This window comes from Lithobates pipiens, unplaced genomic scaffold (assembly GCF_037356315.1).
Source record: "Lithobates pipiens isolate NorthernLeopardFrog02 unplaced genomic scaffold, aLitPip1_a1.2 Scaffold_18, whole genome shotgun sequence".
Classification (NCBI taxonomy): Eukaryota; Metazoa; Chordata; class Amphibia; order Anura; family Ranidae; genus Lithobates; species Lithobates pipiens.
Window position 1 is genome coordinate 491,809,095 of NW_027507758.1, and position 17,555 is coordinate 491,826,649.

The 17,555-nt window shown below is 44.1% G+C and overlaps 1 protein-coding gene across 1 annotated transcript in view; it reads right to left on the minus strand.

Moving 5' to 3' along the window:
* Positions 1-1,352: 1,352 nt before the first annotated feature.
* Positions 1,353-17,555, minus strand: part of AQP12B (aquaporin 12B) — a 31,800-nt gene continuing 15,597 nt past the window's right edge. The window contains exon 3 of the mRNA XM_077488593.1: positions 1,353-2,163. Within this exon, the coding sequence (XP_077344719.1) occupies positions 1,940-2,163 (224 nt within the window). The 3' untranslated portion in view covers positions 1,353-1,939. The remainder of the gene's footprint in view (positions 2,164-17,555) is intronic.

The window sequence follows — 17,555 nt, forward strand, 5'->3', positions numbered from 1 at the left end:
ACCGTATGATATAAAATATTGCAACGATCACCATTTTATTCTCTAGGGTCTCTGCTAAAAAAATATATATATATATATATATATATATATATATATATATATATATATATAAATGGTAAATTTAGAGGGGGTATTGTAGAGGATTTCCAGAACCAGGAAATGAGCTACTGTGCAGCTGATAGGAAGAAGCTGAGCAGACCTAATTTCTGTGATTTGATGGAACCAGGAAAAATTTACAGAAGTGCCATTTTAGGGGAAGGTAAGCTGCAATTTATTTAATTTTTGTGTTTGGGTATAATATCTATTTAAGCTGGTACTTTATATATTCATATTAGGAACACAAACAGAATTTTTGTTTTCTACCATTTTTGTGAATTAAAGATAATAATTAATTAAATTATTATTTAATTAATTAATTAAAGATTGTTACTCCCTATGGTCATATCACAGTGACCTTTTAAGATGTACAGTATTTAATCACTAAATCTATTTTACAGTATGTTTGGCATCATGCCCCACTGTATACAGTTTTATCAAGCACATTGTTTTTTGTTAATCAGTTGAAATCTCCTGCCAGTAACAGCACAATGCTAAAGCTGGCCAAATGTTATATAATTTTCTTGTTCAAATTCCTTTAGAGTCAACTCTTCAACTCTATAGTGCAAGGGCCTGCCTGATTGCATACAAATTGAAAGTGTTTAGGTTTGACATCATATTATATGGTTTTGGTTAATCTAAAGGAAAATGGTACAAGAAAATTGTATAATGTATGGCCAGTCTAAGACACCGTCTCACAATTAGCAGCAGTTGTCAGTGCAGCATGCACCTTCGGTTGGCCATTAGGCTACCTAGCTGTAGACCAGGGATATGCAATTAGCGGACCTCCAGCTGTTGCAGAACTACAAGTCCCATGAGGCATAGCAAGACTCTGACAGCCACAAGCATGACACCCAGAGGCAGATGCAAGATGGGACTTGTAGTTTTGCAACAGCTGGAGGTCCGCTAAGTGCAGATACCTGCTGTAGACAGTCCAAGAATTGTGAACCACACTGCTGCTAAATGCAAAGCAGCAGCTTAGCATGGGAACAAAGAATGCTGTTACTTGCAGGATCTCCAGGTAAGAAACTTTACACCGATTTCACAAACAAACGATTTGCTTAAAAAAAAAAAAAAAAATGTATACAGTGAGACATGATGACAAATATGCTGGAAAATTTATTTAGGATTAGCGCAGACATTAACACTGTATCTCTCCTTACGTTGCTCTGCTGATGACTTCAAATGGATTGCAATAATTTCGGTACATATACAATATAAGTCTAAAATAAATGCCAACAAAACAGTCGGAAACATTTTTATTAAAAATGTTTTATTCTTAAAATGTCTTTTACAGCTTTTTGTACTAAAGTGAAATATATATGCCTGTTGACAGAGATATTTGCTGATTAGAAGAGGATTCATGAGAAGGACTTATTTACTACTTTAAATTGACCCAGTAATTGGAAAATTATAGGGGCCACCTTTGCTGACCTCCTTCTTAGAAATGCTAGTTGTTTGGCCATTTTTTTGGATTTAATACTTTTTAAGCATAAATATAAATGCTGAAAATTTGTGTCAAAAAATTGTCAAATTTCCTTAACTTTATACTCAATCCAGGTCAGTGACTCAGAAAGCATTAAAGCCAGTCAACATGACAACCAAAGAACTAGCATTTTCAGGAGAGGTCAGCAACGGCAGCCTCCATAATTCTCTCATGACAAGTTTTCTTTACCAAGCAGTCCCTGACATGAAAAGACACAGTGGATAGACTTTTGATGAAGCCCAAGAAACAGTGGAACAATAAACATTTGTGGTGTAAGTTCCAGAGAATCCTGGGTTGTTTTTCCTGCCTATAAGTTAAAAAATCCAGTACAACATTTCTAGAACAGGTTTCGCTGCTTTAGCGGCTTTTATCTTTTATTGACACATTCTCCACTTTCTGCTGCCTGGCCTCGATGGAATTTTTCTTTGAACTCTTTGCAGGCGATGATTTATTACTTGAAGTTTTAGGCTGAACATTCTTCGCTTTAGGGGTTCTGAATTTGCTTTTTTGGCTGTAGAGTAGATTCCTCTGGAAGAGTCGAGGGATATTTCCCTTGTACAGGAAAAGGGCCACCATCATACCTGGGTACAAAAAAATAAGCAGAATGGTATGAACCAGAAACCGTAGCACAATTTAATAAAGCTCCACTTGAGCCAAAAACGCTTTTTTATGAATTTGAACAGAGTTGGGAAGGGATAGAAGCCTTGCTGGGACAGGGTTGAGGAATTTCTCTTGAGGAACAAAGGCTGCAAAAAAAAAAAAAAGAGGGCCAGCAGTGGGCTAACGGGATTTTTTTATCTAACCATTCAATGTTACATTTGACAGTGGAACCATGAGGTACCTTATTATCCATAAACTCTACTCTCTCTCTCTGTGCATCTTACAAAGCGTTTCATTATGTTTCCACAGCCTGGAGCTCCCCAACTAGCAATTACAGTCCTTCTGTCCAAGAACAGTTATTGTGTTACCTACTGAGATACTCTAGAACAGGGGTGCCCAACAAATGGCCTGGGGGCCACATGTGGCCCGCGGAGCCCTCTGATGTGGCCCGCGGCCTCCTGCTCTGGGATGGCGGGTTGGCAAGCCCAGATTGTGGGTTGCCAACCCACCATTCCAGAGCATCAGTGTTGTGAATAAATCCACTGGTAGAGCTTCTGTTTAAAAAAAAAAAAAAGCCACTGGTAGAGGAAGCAAGTGGCTGCAGAGCCACAAAAGCCAATGCTTCCTGTATAGTGCCAACTCCTTTCACAGGTGGAGAGTGATACCAAATGCGCTATGGCCTGGGACAAAAGCTGGCAATACCTGAATGAAAGACTGTTATTAAAGGTAAGTGTCATGGTTATGCAGTGATCTTCCTGTGTTTGCTTACCTTCCCTCATGTCTTCAGACTAAGAGGTCAGCCACTTCCACCTGGTGGTTTTTATAACCTCTCCTCTAAGCATGGCTCCACCCCTGGCCCTATCAGGGAGCTCTATATTAACATGTGCACTGCAGGCCATCAGTGCTGATCAACCATTGTGTATTCCTTTGTGTCTTAGCTTCCTGTTTCCTGCCGTGTGCTCTGCTTCTGGTTTCCGTTACCGACTTTGGCGTGTCTTGACTATCCCTGTTTGCCTGTGATCCTGACCTTTTGGCGTGTACCTGACTATTCTTGTCTGCTTGTGGCCCCGACCTTGGCTTTGTCCCTCACCATCCCTATCCTCCTGTTGCCTACTGTGGGTGTGAGCTGGGGGACCCTGGAGTCGCGACCTGGAGCCAGTTGCAGCCAAGTCCATCCTCACCACTAGAGGCGCTGGTGAACACCTGCTGGCTCTTAGACTCCGCGCCCCAGGGAATCTTACGCTCTAACCCCAGTGGGATCTGTCCCCTGTCTGCAGCAGTCAGCTGTAGGGTCCACAACCTTGCGGTGCACTCCTGATCCCTACGGTGTGCACCTGTCACCTCGCCTCAAGGTGACCTGACAGTTTGATCAGCCATGGACCCGGCTGACGTGCCTCTTCCTGCAGATGATCCATTGCAGAGCTTAGTTCGGCGACTTGAGACCCAAGAATCGCATCAGACCCAGGTGATGCGATTCCTTCAGGATTCGGCCTCTCCGTGTTGAACAGGTTCAGGCCTCATTAGGACCCCCGGTTCAAAAACCTCAACCGCTATCTGCCGCTGCACCTATCGTATCAGTCGCAGCCACACATTCATTACAAATACCAGCTCTGGTCCGTTTCTCTGGGGACTCCAAGGCTTGCAGGGGGTTCCTTAGCCAGTGCACAATTCATTTTGAACTTCAGCCCCAAAACGTCCTGTCCGATCGGGCAAAAGTCGCATATATCATATCCCTCCTGTCCGGTGAGGCGTTAGCTTGGCCCGCCCCTCTGTGGGAACTGAATGATCCAGTGGTTTCTAGCCTGTCTGATTTCTTGAAACTATTTCGGAATATCTTCGAGGAGCCGGGTCGTGTCTCCTCAGCGGCTAGCGCTCTTTTACGTCTCCGTCAAGAGTCTGCGTCTGTGGGACAGTATGCTCTTCAGTTCCGTAACCTCACAGCTGAATTGAGCTGGAATAATGAGGCCCTAGTTGCAACCTTTTTACATGGCCTCTCTGATAGAGTGAAGGATGAATTAGCAGGAAGATCCCTTCCTGCTGATCTGGACAGGGTCATCACCTTGTGTAACCAGATCGATATTCGTCTTCAGGAGAGGGCCCTGGAAAAAAGACGCCAGCACTCCCCGTTCTTTAGGCAGTCTGAGCCCCCAGTCCCTTCTCTTCGATCCGAGGAGCAACCCCTACCTGCTGAGGAACCTATGCAGTTGGGCCGGACAAAGTTATCTCCCGAAGAACGTGCTAGGCGCAGAACTCTGGGCCTATGCCTCTATTGTGGGGCCAAAGGTCATTTCCGTGATACTTGTTCTCTTCGTCCGGAAAAACGCTCAGGGCTAATACATCTGGAAGGTGGAGTATTAGACCCTTAAATATCACCTTCACCTTCTCGTCTTCTCCTTTCAGTGTTGCTTCATGTCGGTGCTTCCTCTCATTTGGTCTCAGCATATCTGGATTCCGGAGCCGCTGCCAATTTCATAGTTACATAGTTACATAGTTACATAGTTAGTCAGGTTGAAAAAAGACACAAGTCCATCCAGTTCAACCCTAAAAACAAATAAATAAAATAAAAAATAATCGTACAATCCAGATACCCAATTTTATGCCCACAATTGATCCAGAGGAAGGCGGAAAAAAAACCCAGCAGAGCATGCTCGAATTTGCTACAGCAGGGGAAAAAAATTCCTTCCTGATCCCCCAATAGGCGATCGGATTTTCCCTGGATCAACTTTACCTATGTTAGTACCTAGTTATATTATGTACCATCAGGAAAGTATCCAGGCCTTTCTTAAAGCAATCTACTGAACTGGCCAGAACCACCTCTGGCGGGAGTCTATTCCACATTTTCACAGCTCTAACTGTGAAGAAACCTTTCCGTACTTGAAGATGAAATCTCTTTTCCTCTAGACGTAAAGAGTGCCCCCGTGTCCTCTGGGTTAACCGTACAGAGAACAACTCAACACCAAGTTCACTATATGGACCCCTAATGTATTTGAACATGTTGATCATATCCCCCCTTAATCTCCTCTTCTCAAGAGTGAATAAATTTAGTTCCTCTAATCTCTCCTCATAGCGGAGTTCCTCCATGCCTCTTATCAGTTTGGTTGCCCTTCTCTGCACTTTCTCCAGTTCCCCGATATCCTTTTTGAGAACTGGTGCCCAAAACTGAACGGCATATTCCAGGTGAGGTCTTACTAATGATTCATGGATTGGGAAACTGCATCCTCCATGAGACTTACCCTTTTGCCCCTTACAACGCCATTGGTGGTCTTGGCGAATGATGGCACTGTTCTCCCAGGGGGCCCTATCCGCTTCCAGACTCTTCCTGTTAAGATGTCAGTAGGGACACTCCACCAGGAGTGGATATCCTTCCTTGTCTTACCTAAGGCTTCATCTCCTATCATATTAGGTCTTCCTTGGTTACGGCTCCATTCTCCACACGTCGACTGGTCTGCTGGTCAGATCCTGGCTTGGGGTTCCTCCTGTTCCTCTTCCTGCTTACTCAAGGGTACCCCAAAAGAGAAACTTCCTGTTACCACCATCCCAGTATCTTCTGCTATTCCCACTGTATATAGCGATCTCTGGGACGCGTCCTGCAATAGTTGGACTGATGCACTCTCTAGGTCATGTGGTACTCTGGATGAGGAGCCCACCTATGAACCTGAGTCAATCATTCACTCCAGTTTGCATGGCCATTTACCTTTGCCTGTCCCTAATCTCCCTTGGACGCACAGCCAGGCTAACTTGTCTGCAAGTTCCACAGTTGCTATGCCCTGTGATGCGATTGAGATGGTCGCTACACCTGAAAATACTATTCAGCCGGCCTCTGCACCAGTTATGCCAGTCCAGCCCATGCCCAATGAGCGTCCTGCTTCTTGTTCAGGACCTTCTGTGACCTGGCCTCGCCCTACTGCTACTATGTCCGTTCAAACCCGTTTAAGAGGTTCAATCCATCCTTTGGATAGACTGCCTCATTCGGCCAGGTGGGGTTTTCAATCTTTTTCTCAGGGTTCTCTGCATTCTGTTTGTGTTGCAGCTATCCAGCTTGACTCTTGTGACATGTCACTTTCTAACCAACCTGACCTCAGGGATCCACTGACCTCTGCCCAGTCTGGTGGTCCTGTTATGGATGCCCAGCTCATCTTTAAGGGTGTGGGGGACCCTGCTCAGACTCCTGATCTTCTCATGCCCTTACCCATTCCTAAAAAGCCTTTAGTCCTCAAGTCCTCTCGTCCTCTCCCTACCTCTGTTTCGGTCTCTGAGGATAATCTAAAATACGAGGTTAGTCAAGTTTTGGATTCCCGGCTCCGTAAAGGCATTCTTCAGTACCTCGTACTTTGGAAAGGGTTGGGTCCTGAAGAGAGGTCTTGGATCACTGCATCTGAGGTCTTTGCTCCCTGTCTGTTAAGGAGGTTCCATCTGGAGTTTCCCTTTCCACCTTCTGGCTCTTAGACTCCGCGCCCCAGGGAATCTTATGCTCTAACCCCAGTGGGATCTGTCCCCCATCTGCAGCAGTCAGCCGTAGGGTCCACAACCTTGCGGTGCACTCCTGATCCCTACGGTGTGTACCTGTCACCTCGCCTCAAGGTGACCTGACAGTAAGCTTATTACTTAAATCACAATGTATGTATATATATATATATATATATATATATATATATATATAGGCATATCTGTTCTGCGGTGGTTACTGGGCTGCTTTCAAACTGATATGCAGGTGCAGTGCAGAACACCTGCGAGTTACCTGCACTGTGCCATAGACTTCTGTTATTACCTGCAAGTTTAGTGTGCTTTCAGAAAGTGCACCACACCTGCAGGATATAATAAAAGTCTATGGCAAAGTACAGCTAACCTGCAGGAAAGCCACAGGTGCACTTGTCTGCACCCTGTGTGGGTAAACCACAGTGCATCAGTGTGAAAACAGCCTTAGTCCCCATTGACACTATCGGTCTGACCCTCCGTTCACCTCTATTGAGCTGCAGATGTAAACAAATATATGTGGCCGCTTACACCCCACTTAGTTCCAATCCGATCCGTCCCCTTTTATCTGGGCAGATGGGATCCAAGGGCCCATAGGGTAGAGTGGGCTGTATCCATGTCTGCTCTGCATATGCAGAGTGGACATGGAACTGTCACCCTTCTGCTCCACTCATTGCGGCCCGCAACCGGTTACCAAGTCACTTAAGTGGCCCTCACTCTTCAAAAGGTTGGGCACCCCTGCTCTAGAACGTCCCGGAGCAAAGGGAACCTAAGTGGAGGGGCCACATGACTGGGGGGATGCTAGGGGAAGATGCACCAGAAAGTAAGGGATAGTGTGGCCACAGGGCGGTGCTAGCCAGTTCCTCCAAGGCGACGAAGAGGTAACAAACAAGCAGAGTGATTTTTCCCTCCCTCCAGGCAGCTATATGGTATGCGTGTTTGTGTTTTTTCTGTTTTATTGTTTCAGGTACTGGTGGCAGGGGTCTCTGGTTCTTGAAGGTCGGAATGGTGGTTGGTATATATATATATACAGTGGTGTGAAAAAGTGTTTGCCCCCTTCCTCATTTCCTGTTCCTTTGCATGTTTGTCACACTTAAGTGTTTCGGAACATCAAACCAATTTAAACAATAGTCAAGGACAACACAAGTAAACACAAAATGCAATTTGTAAATGAAGGTGTTTATTATTAAAGGTGAAAAAAAATCCAAACCATCATGGCCCTGTGTGAAAAAGTGATTGCCCCCTAAACCTAATAACTGGTTGGGCCACCCTTAGCAGCAACAACTGCAACCAAGCGTTTGCAATAACGTGCAATGAGGCTTTTACAGCGTCCTGGAGGAATTTTGGCCCACTCATCTTTGCAGAATTGTCCTAATTCAGTTACATTAGAGGGTTTTCGAGCATGAACGGCCTTTTTAAGGTCATACCACAACATCTCAATAGCATTCAGGTCAGGACTTTGGCTAGGCCACTCCAAAGTCTTCATTTTGTTTTTCTTCAGCCATTCGGTGGTGGACTTGCTGGTGTGTTTAGGATCATTGTCCTGCTGCAGAACCCAAGTTCGTTTCAGCTTGAGTACACGAACAGATGGTCGGACATTCTCCTTCAGGATCTCTTGGTAGACAGCAGAATTCATAGTTCCTTTTATCACGGCAAGTCTTCCAGGTCCTGAAGCCGCAAAACAGCCCCAGACCATTACACTACCACCACCATATTTTACTGTTGGTATAATGTTCTTTTTATGAAATGCAGTGTTCCTTCTACGCCAGATATACTTGGACACACACCTTCCAAAGAGTTCCACTTTTGTCTCATCGGTCCACAGAATGTTGTCCCAAAAGTCTTGGGGATCATCAAGATGTGTTGTGGAGAAATTGAGACGAGCTTTGATGTTCTTTTTGCTCAGCAGTGGTTTTCTCCTTGGAACTCTGCCATGCAGGCCATTTTTGCCCAGTCTTTTCCTGATGGTGGAGGCATGAACGCTGACCTTAACTGAGGCAAGTGAGGCCTGCAGTTCCTTGGACGTTGTTGTGGGGTCTTTTGTGACCTCTTGGATGAGTCGTCGCTGCGCTCTTGGGGTAATTTTGGGCGGCCGGCCACTCCTGGGAAGGTTCACCACTGTTCCATGTCTTCGCCATTTGTGGATAATGGCTCTCACTGTGGTTCGCTGGATTCCCAAAGCTTTGGAAATGGCTTTATAACCCTTTCCAGACTGATAGTTCTCAATTACTTTCTTTCTCAATTGTTCCTGAATTTCTTTGGGTCTCGGCATGATGTGTAGCTTTTAAGGATCTTCTGGTGGACCTTACTGTGTCAAGCAGCTCCTATTTAAGTGATGCCTTGATTGTGAACAGGTGTGGCAATAATCAGGCCTGGGTGTGGCTAGAGAAATTGAACTCAGGTGTGGACAACCACAGTTATAGTATGTTTTAACAAGGGGGGCAATCACTTTTTCACACAGGGCCATGATGGTTTGGATTTTTTTTCACCTTTAATAATAAACACCTTCATTTACAAATTGCATTTTGTGTTTACTTGTGTTGTCCTTGACTATTGTTTAAATTGGTTTGATGTTCCGAAACACTTAAGTGTGACAAACATGCAAAGGAACAGGAAATGAGGAAGGGGGCAAACACTTTTTCACACCACTGTATATATATATATATGGTGTGGTATGGGTTGGGGCCTATCTCAGTATGAGTACCTTCCCCATCTGGGAATATGGGCTATCATTCATCAAGCTGAATGGTGCAAGAAGGTGGTAATCATTTGTCCCTGTGCTGGTGGGATAGCGACTAGATAGATTACCTTCTTTCAGGAACCTCAGACGTAGCAGTCAGTTAACCACTTAAGGACCGCCTCACGCCGATATACGTCGGCAGAATGGCACAGCTGGGCACAATCACGCACCTGTACGTGGCTCTTTAAGTGCCCAGCCGTGGGTCGGGAGCGCACCGCCGGCGGCACGCTCCAGACCCGGTCCTGAGCTCCATGACCGTGGTCGCAGGACCAGCGGACCCGATCGCCGCTGGTGTCCCGCGATCAGGTCACAGAGCTGAAGAATGAGGAGAGGTCTGTGTAAACAAACCTCTCCCCGTGCTTCCTAGTGTGGCTGTCACCGATCATCTGTTCCCTTTTATAGGGAAAGACAATCAGTGATGTCACATGCCAGGTCATGCCCCCCTACAATAAAAAAAAACCACATAATGTCACATATAACCCCTACACTGCCCCCTAGTGGTTAACTCCTTCACTGCCAGTGTAATTTACACAGGAATCAGTTTATTTAAATAGCACTGATTGCTGTATAAATGACAATGGTCCCAAAAATGTCCGATGTGTCTGCCATAATGTCGCAGTCACAATAAAAATCTAAAAAAAACTAGTAAAAAAATATATATTAATAAAAATGCTATAAAACTATCCCCTATTTTGTAAATGCTATAACTTTTGAGCAAACCAATCAATAATCGCTAATTGCAATTTCTTTTTACCAAACATATGTAGAAGAATACGTATCGGCCTAAACTGAGGGAAAAACAAATTTTTTATATATTTTTGGGGGATATTTATTATAGTAAAAAGTATCCGAAGATGAACACCGCCTGCTCCATGAGTCCAGGTTCAAGCCCCACCATCCAAGTGGACATAGAGTTAGAATAAAAAGAGCCGAGCGAAGCGACTTCGTGCCCGAAGTGTGGCGAGTGAAACGAGCCCGCGAGGGACCCTCTAATATGTGCAGCCCTATGTCCACTTGGATGGTGGGGCTTGCACCTGGACTCACGGCGCAGGCGCCGTTCATCTTCAGAGATTTTCCGAGTCTCCTTCTGCTCCGTGCTGCGCCCATGCAGATCAGAGCGAACACTTTTCGATAGGTAACGGACATCAACATCATCTGAAACAAATACGTTTATGTTGGTCTCATCAGACCAAAGGACATGATTCCAGTAATCCATGTCCTTAGTCTGCTTGTATTCAGCAATTTGTTTACGGGCTTTCTTGTGCATCATCTTTAGAAGAGGCTTCCTTCTAGGATGTCAGCCATGCAGACCAATTTGATGCAGCGTGTGGTGTATGGTCTGAGCATTGACAGGCTGACCCCCCCCACCCCCCACCCCTTCAAAATCTGCAGCAATACTGGAAGCACTCATAGGTCTATTTCCCAAACTGCACTGAGGTGGCACTGATGGGCACTGATGAGGCTGCACTGAGACGGCACTGATGAGGCTGAACTTAAAGGGCACTGATAAACTGCACTGATGGACACTGGTGGGCATAGATGAGGCCGCACTGATGGGCACAGGCTGCACTGGTGAGCACAGATGAGACCACACTGATGAGCACAGATTAGACAGCACTAATAAGCTGCACTGGTGGGCACAGATAGGCGACACTTATGGGCACATATAGGTTGCACTGATGGGGCACTGATAAGGCTGCACTGATAGCCACTTATGAGGCTGCATTAAGGTGGCCCTGATAGTTGCACTGATAAGGCAGCACTAACGGACACCGAGGAAGCACTGATGAGGCTGCACTTATAGACACCAATAAGTTGCATTGTGGCAGCACTGATGAGGCTGCACTGATAAGCAGTGGACACCGTCCACTGCTTTACTGACACCATCCACTGCCAGATATCTGTAGGCAAAGTTTGAAGTCATTTTTTATGTCTTATTTTCAGTGTGATGTGCATTATATGTGAAGTTACATATACTAAAGTTTGAATGAGTGTGTTCACTGTGCTCATTTAAAAAAGGAAAGGGCTGGTAAATGACATTGACTAGCTCCTTCCCCCGCTCTCCATCCTGAAACACCCCCCGAAGCAGCCGGGGGGAGAGGATGGTATTCAGCAGCACTGCAGGTGGGGGTGGGAAGCAAATGATGGTAAGCCTGGACAGTAGGGGGAATTGGCACCACTCAAAGCCATTAGGGAGTGCACACGCCTATAATTCCAGGTATTTGGGTGCCCCTAGGACTCAGGTTGTCAGAAGCGCCAGGTTAATAAAGATGAGCAAAGGACTTTAGTATTGTCAAGGGGAGTAGCCCAGGTTGTTGTCATGGATAACAAGAGCCAAGAATCTAAGCCAGGGCTGTACAGAGATGTATACAACCACAAACCCAAGGTTAGGACCATCAGATAAAAGCATGTAACAGGGTCTAGATAGAAAAAAAACAGACAGGTACCAAGAGTAAAATAGACTATGGGTCAGCGCCAAGAGTACAGCAATAGGGACTTATAAGATACAAGAACAGGCTACGGGAATATAGGATAACACAAATGCACACCCAAGCAATAGCGTGTTATGGTCCTTTCAAAGGAGTATAGAGCAGTCGCCCCTAACCACATCCATGCATGTGCTCAGCTCTAACAGAGAAATTGGTCCGAATCTGCACAGGCCAGGACACACGAAAGGGGGTTTGACGTGGACAGTAGGAACAGCAGCAAGTGCAATAGGTGGACACAGCAAGCAGAGCACAGGTTAGTTCCTGACATTTGGACAGAATGGGGAAGGGTTAAAACCTCTGTTTCTGTTCAAGAGGGGACTTCCTCTTTCTTCCTGTCTCTGGTGACAATTGGAACTAGTTTGTAAGAAAAATCTTCCTGGTGGGGACAAAGGCAGAATAAAAATGACAAGACTGCAACCCTTTCTCCACTCTGCTTGTGTTTTTAGCTATGCATATTAATTATTCATTCTCCATGTTAACTGGGGGAAAGGGCAGGAGTTGTCCTTTGTATGCACTTGATGCTTAAAGAGGAAGTAAAACCTGATGGGTTTTACTTCCTCTTATTTCCCTGCAAAGATAAAGCATAATGGGCTACTATGCATCGCATAGTAGCCCATTATGTGTCACTTACCTGAAACCAAAGCCTGCGATGTCACCGCTGTCCCCACTAGCAGCGAGCGCCCATCTTCACCCCTCTTCCTTACGGGGGCGCAAACTCCGGCTCTGTGACAGGCCGGAGTCACGTGATGTCACTCCTGCGCATACTTTATTGTAAATATCTCCTGAACCTGGAGGTTTAGGAGATATTTCCAGCACCTACAGGTAAGCCTTAATATAGGCTTACCTGTAGGTAAAAGCAGTTGTACAGCCAACTCTCTAATCTGAGAAAGTTGGGGGGTATGGGTACCAATTACCAAGAAGTGAGGGAACATTGGTTTGTAGGATAGGACATGAATGTGTCCTGTAGGGTAGGGCATAAATGTGTCACTTAAGCATGAATTCATGCTTAAGTGACTAGATGTCACCATAACCAAATGTCAGGGAAGACCTAGGAGTTTGTAGAGTTCAGTGCCAGCCCTGCCCTTGCTAGGAGGTATATTGGTAAAGGAGAGAGCTTCCTGGATTAGTTGCCAAGAGTAAAACGAATAATTCATTTATATTTCTATAGCACTTTTCCCCCTGGTGACCTAAAGTGCTTAGGAGGCGAGGCACACTCAGTTGAGTCAACCTACTAGCATGATTTTGAAGCATGGAAGAAAACTGGAGTACCTGGAGGAAACCATGAAAAGCACAGGGTGAATCTGGAAACCCCATGCAGATAGTGCTCTGATCAGGATCCAGACCTAAAGACATTAGTGCTACAAGGCAGAAGTGCTAACCACAAAAACACAAAACAACATGTAAAAGGAGGAAGCCTGGAGCAGTGGAAGGACTGTATGCATCTTTGGTACTACTTCCATTTCCCCTGTTGTGTGATGCTGGGCTCTGGGTTCCCCCACCTGTGAGTAACAGGTCTCCCATTGCTACTCTCATGCAAAATATCTATCTGAACTATGCTAGACTGCTTTTAACTTAAAGCAGTATTAAACCCAAGTTTTGAACTTTCTCCCATATTAAAGCTTGTAATATATCTTACTTGAAAGTACCTTTGAAGCCTTCTAAAGCTGTGCCGTTCAGGAGATTTAGATATCAGCTCAGGCCAATGACATTACTCTCTCACACTACCTGTGCCGTGATTGCAGAGAGCACTGTGCCATGATGGTAAAAGCACGGGTGTGATACCATCATGGCTTGACCATTTAAGCGGCCGGAAAATGTAAACACGGAAGGAAGACTAGGCAAAGATGGAAATGCTAAGAACGATGACAGCTCAGCGCTGGAGGGCTTTGCTTGTAAGGCAACTCCGTCATAATATGCTAATATGCAGTGGATACCAGCATATTATGGGGAAAACCAAACGGGCCTGTTTTAATAAAAAATAAAAAAAAAACAGCAGGTGCATGCATACCTCCCAACTTTTGAACTTCAGAATGAGGGACACTGGAGAAGTAAAAAGACCTGCGGCGCTCTACGTCGTAGCAAAATGTGAGCGTGGTAAAGCACCTAGCTTAAGGGATGTGGTTAAACAAAACCCGTGCCTCCTTGTACATATAATATATGTTTTGATTGCTTTGTCTGAGCCTAACTGAAAGAATTCCATTAACATAGTCAGGGACTGTATGGACACAATACAGAAGATGGTCAGAGACTGCAAACATGATACACGAGATGGTCAGAGACTGCAGACATGGCACAGGAGAGGGTCAGAATCTGCAGACATACTACAGGAAATGGTCAAAGTCTGCAGCCATGATACAGAAGATGGTCAGAGACTGCAGACATAATACAGGAGATGGTCAGAGACTGCAGACCCAGTACAGGAGATGGTCAGAGACTGTAGACATAGTGCAGGAGATGGTCAGAGACTGCAGACATGATAAAATAGGTGATCAGAGACTGTGGACATGATACAAGAGACATGATACATGAGATGGTTAGAGACTGCAGACATGCTCCAAGAGACTGTCAGAGACTGCAGACATGCTCCAAGAGACTGTCAGAGACTGCAGACATGCTCCAAGAGACTGTCAGAGACTGCGGACATGCTCCAAGAGACTGTCAGAGACTGCGGACATGCTCCAAGAGACTGTCAGAGACTGCAAACGTGATACAAGGAGTGGTCAGAGACTGCAGATATGCTCCAAGAGACTGTCAGAGACTAAAGATATGCTCCAAGAGACTGTCAAAGACTATGAGCATGCTACAGGGGTTGTTGGAGACTGGGGGTATGCATCAGCAGTCAATCATAGACTGGATAAAACAAATGTAATACAGCGCTATTTAAGATTCAAATAATTGACAAACCAAAAAAATTAATGAAAATAGAGCTGTAACCTAAATGTGAGATACCCACAATTTTAAATACCAATTTTTCAAAAAAGGCTGCGCTATAATGATCCAATTCAATATCTATGAATATAGAAATAATTTATATGAAAAATCGTGCAAAAAAAGGACAATAAATAAATGAATAAATAAATAATTTGTACAAAAATTAATATATACAAAATATTAGTCCATCTCCAGCCAAAAAACGTTTTTGCTTGTGATCTCCACCGTGATGAACCACACCGCACCAATGAAAAAGTGTCACCAAAACAGCAGGAAAGGGCTTGCCACCACCAAATGTACTGATGCTTACCAGCTACACAGATCTCATCTCAGAGATCTAATATCGCCACTGTCATATCCCTCTTTCAGATCCTGAGCTGCATGGAGGATGTATCGCTTTAGGCACTCTGTTCCAATTGCTGGTGTATTCCTACGGCCACACCGCTCATTTCCAATCACATAAATAAAGAAGGGGAATCGCCATAGTATAATATTGCCAGGATATTTTAATAAAATTAAAGAATCACACTTACATAAATTATGAAAAACTTGCATCCAATAAAAAGAATTCTGCCGGCCGTCTACTTGTAATGCTGCCCGTCGCTTCTGGGTTCAGCGTAGATCGCGGTGACGTCAGCACGCCGCTCCTCCCTACGCTGTTTTGTTACAGATAATGTCTTCCAGGGGCACAGGTGGCGTGCTGACTCACCGCCTTATGTGTCGTAACACTAAATAGGAACACCCCACTCTGAGCTTCTGATATCCCAAGTGGCCATATTTAGTAGGGGCAAGTGCCCACACTATGTGGGTGGATATTCTATCACCGCCGCCCTACGCCATCTACTATTGTACTCTCTTCCTGAATCCTCCCTTCATAAGTGAAGGGGCCATCTTAAGAGCGGGCAAATGTTCTCTCACTATAAGCCGGCTACCACTCATACGTAATAGCACAGCAAATACCGTTTTCTATATATATTAATTATTAAAAAATACAGAAAAAACAACAAAAAAGATATATATAAAAAATAATAAAACATTAATGGCTGATATATAATTTAACATACATCATGCTTACTTCTGTAAGTCTCACATGATGTCATGTAAATTTATTATTTCTTAAAGAAAAATATATATAAATATACTTTCTCTTCCTTTATTCTATTAAGCCAATAATAGAGGTCTCAACCTAGTTTACTTAAAAATAAACTTAAAATCTATGTCATACTAAATTGGGCACTTCATATACCCAGATGTACACACTCTCAAGATAGAAACATAAAATGCACCAGTGACTGTCCCCCCTTAATTAATTCAGATTACCAGGCTATCAGAAACTCACAGTGGGTTTACAATATTCAATTTCACCACATCCTATCTAACTATTATGAATAAATGCATTAACGTCAACTTCGACATTAAGGCCATATGGGGTATAGCAGCGTACCCTATGTATCCAAGTCATCTCTAACTTGGATAATTCCCTCACCAAAGAACTTCCCCTCCAGTGGGCGCTATATTTGTCGATTCCTAAAAATAATGTATTAGCAGGGTTGCGATTGTGATGAATGGCATAATGTTTTGATACCGAATGAAACCTAAATCCATTTCGTATATTGGTAATGTGTTCATCCAGATGCACCTGCATGGTGCGTTTGGTCCTACCAATATACTGGAACCCACAAGGGCATTGTAATAAATATACAACCCCTGTGGAACTGCACGTAATAAACGGTTCTATTTTATATTCCCTAGATGTACTCGTAGAGAAAAAAGATTCTGTTTTTCTCTGTCTATTCTTATTCAGTGTACAAACCTGACATTTACGGCACTGATGATACCCTGACATATTTTGAAAGAAAGATATCTTTTTAGTGGGTGGATCCACCACATTAGGCGCTATTTTATCTCGAATAGAAGGTACTCCCCTAAAGATCACCTGTGGCTTCACTGGTAGGAAAGTTTTAATAATCCTATCATTCCCTAGCAAATGCCAGTGCTTCTGAAGCAGTTTTTTAATCAGATAATGTTGAGTTGAATGTGGTGATAAAGGGTATAGCTGGTCTCTCCCTCTTTTTTAGGGTCATCATTCAGCAAAATAGAGCGATCGATTTCTATTTATTCCATTATCTGATTCAAAGATTCCACCTCATACCCCTTCTCTATTAGTCTTTTTTTCAGAATACCTGCCTGCAGCTTATAATCAACCATAACTGTGCAGTTTCGCCTCATTCTTAAAAATTGACTCTTTGGTACTGAGTCCAACCACACATCATGGTGACAACTCCCCCTTGGTATGAATGCATTCCCATCCGTTTTTTTAAAGAAGGAAACTGTCTTAAATGTATCTCCACTCTTATTAATCGTTAAGTCAAGGAAGTTTATCTTCTCTTGACTCGCCTCATATACAAATTTAATGCCTCACTCATTGTCATTTAAACTAATGAAAAATTCTTCCAATTCCAAGATGGTTCCATCCCATAGGAGGAGGACGTCGTCTATATACCTGGCCCAAAAGAACAAATGAGGGCTATGGTATTTTTTAATAATTAATATATATAGAATACGGTATTCGCTGTGCTATTACGTATGAGTGGTAGCCGGCTTATAGTGAGAGAACATTTGACCGCTCTTAAGATGGCCCGTTTAGTCACTTATGAAGGGAGGATTCCGGAAGAGAGCTCCTATACAATAGTAGATGGCGTAGGGCGGCTGTGATAAAATATCCACCCACATAGTGTGG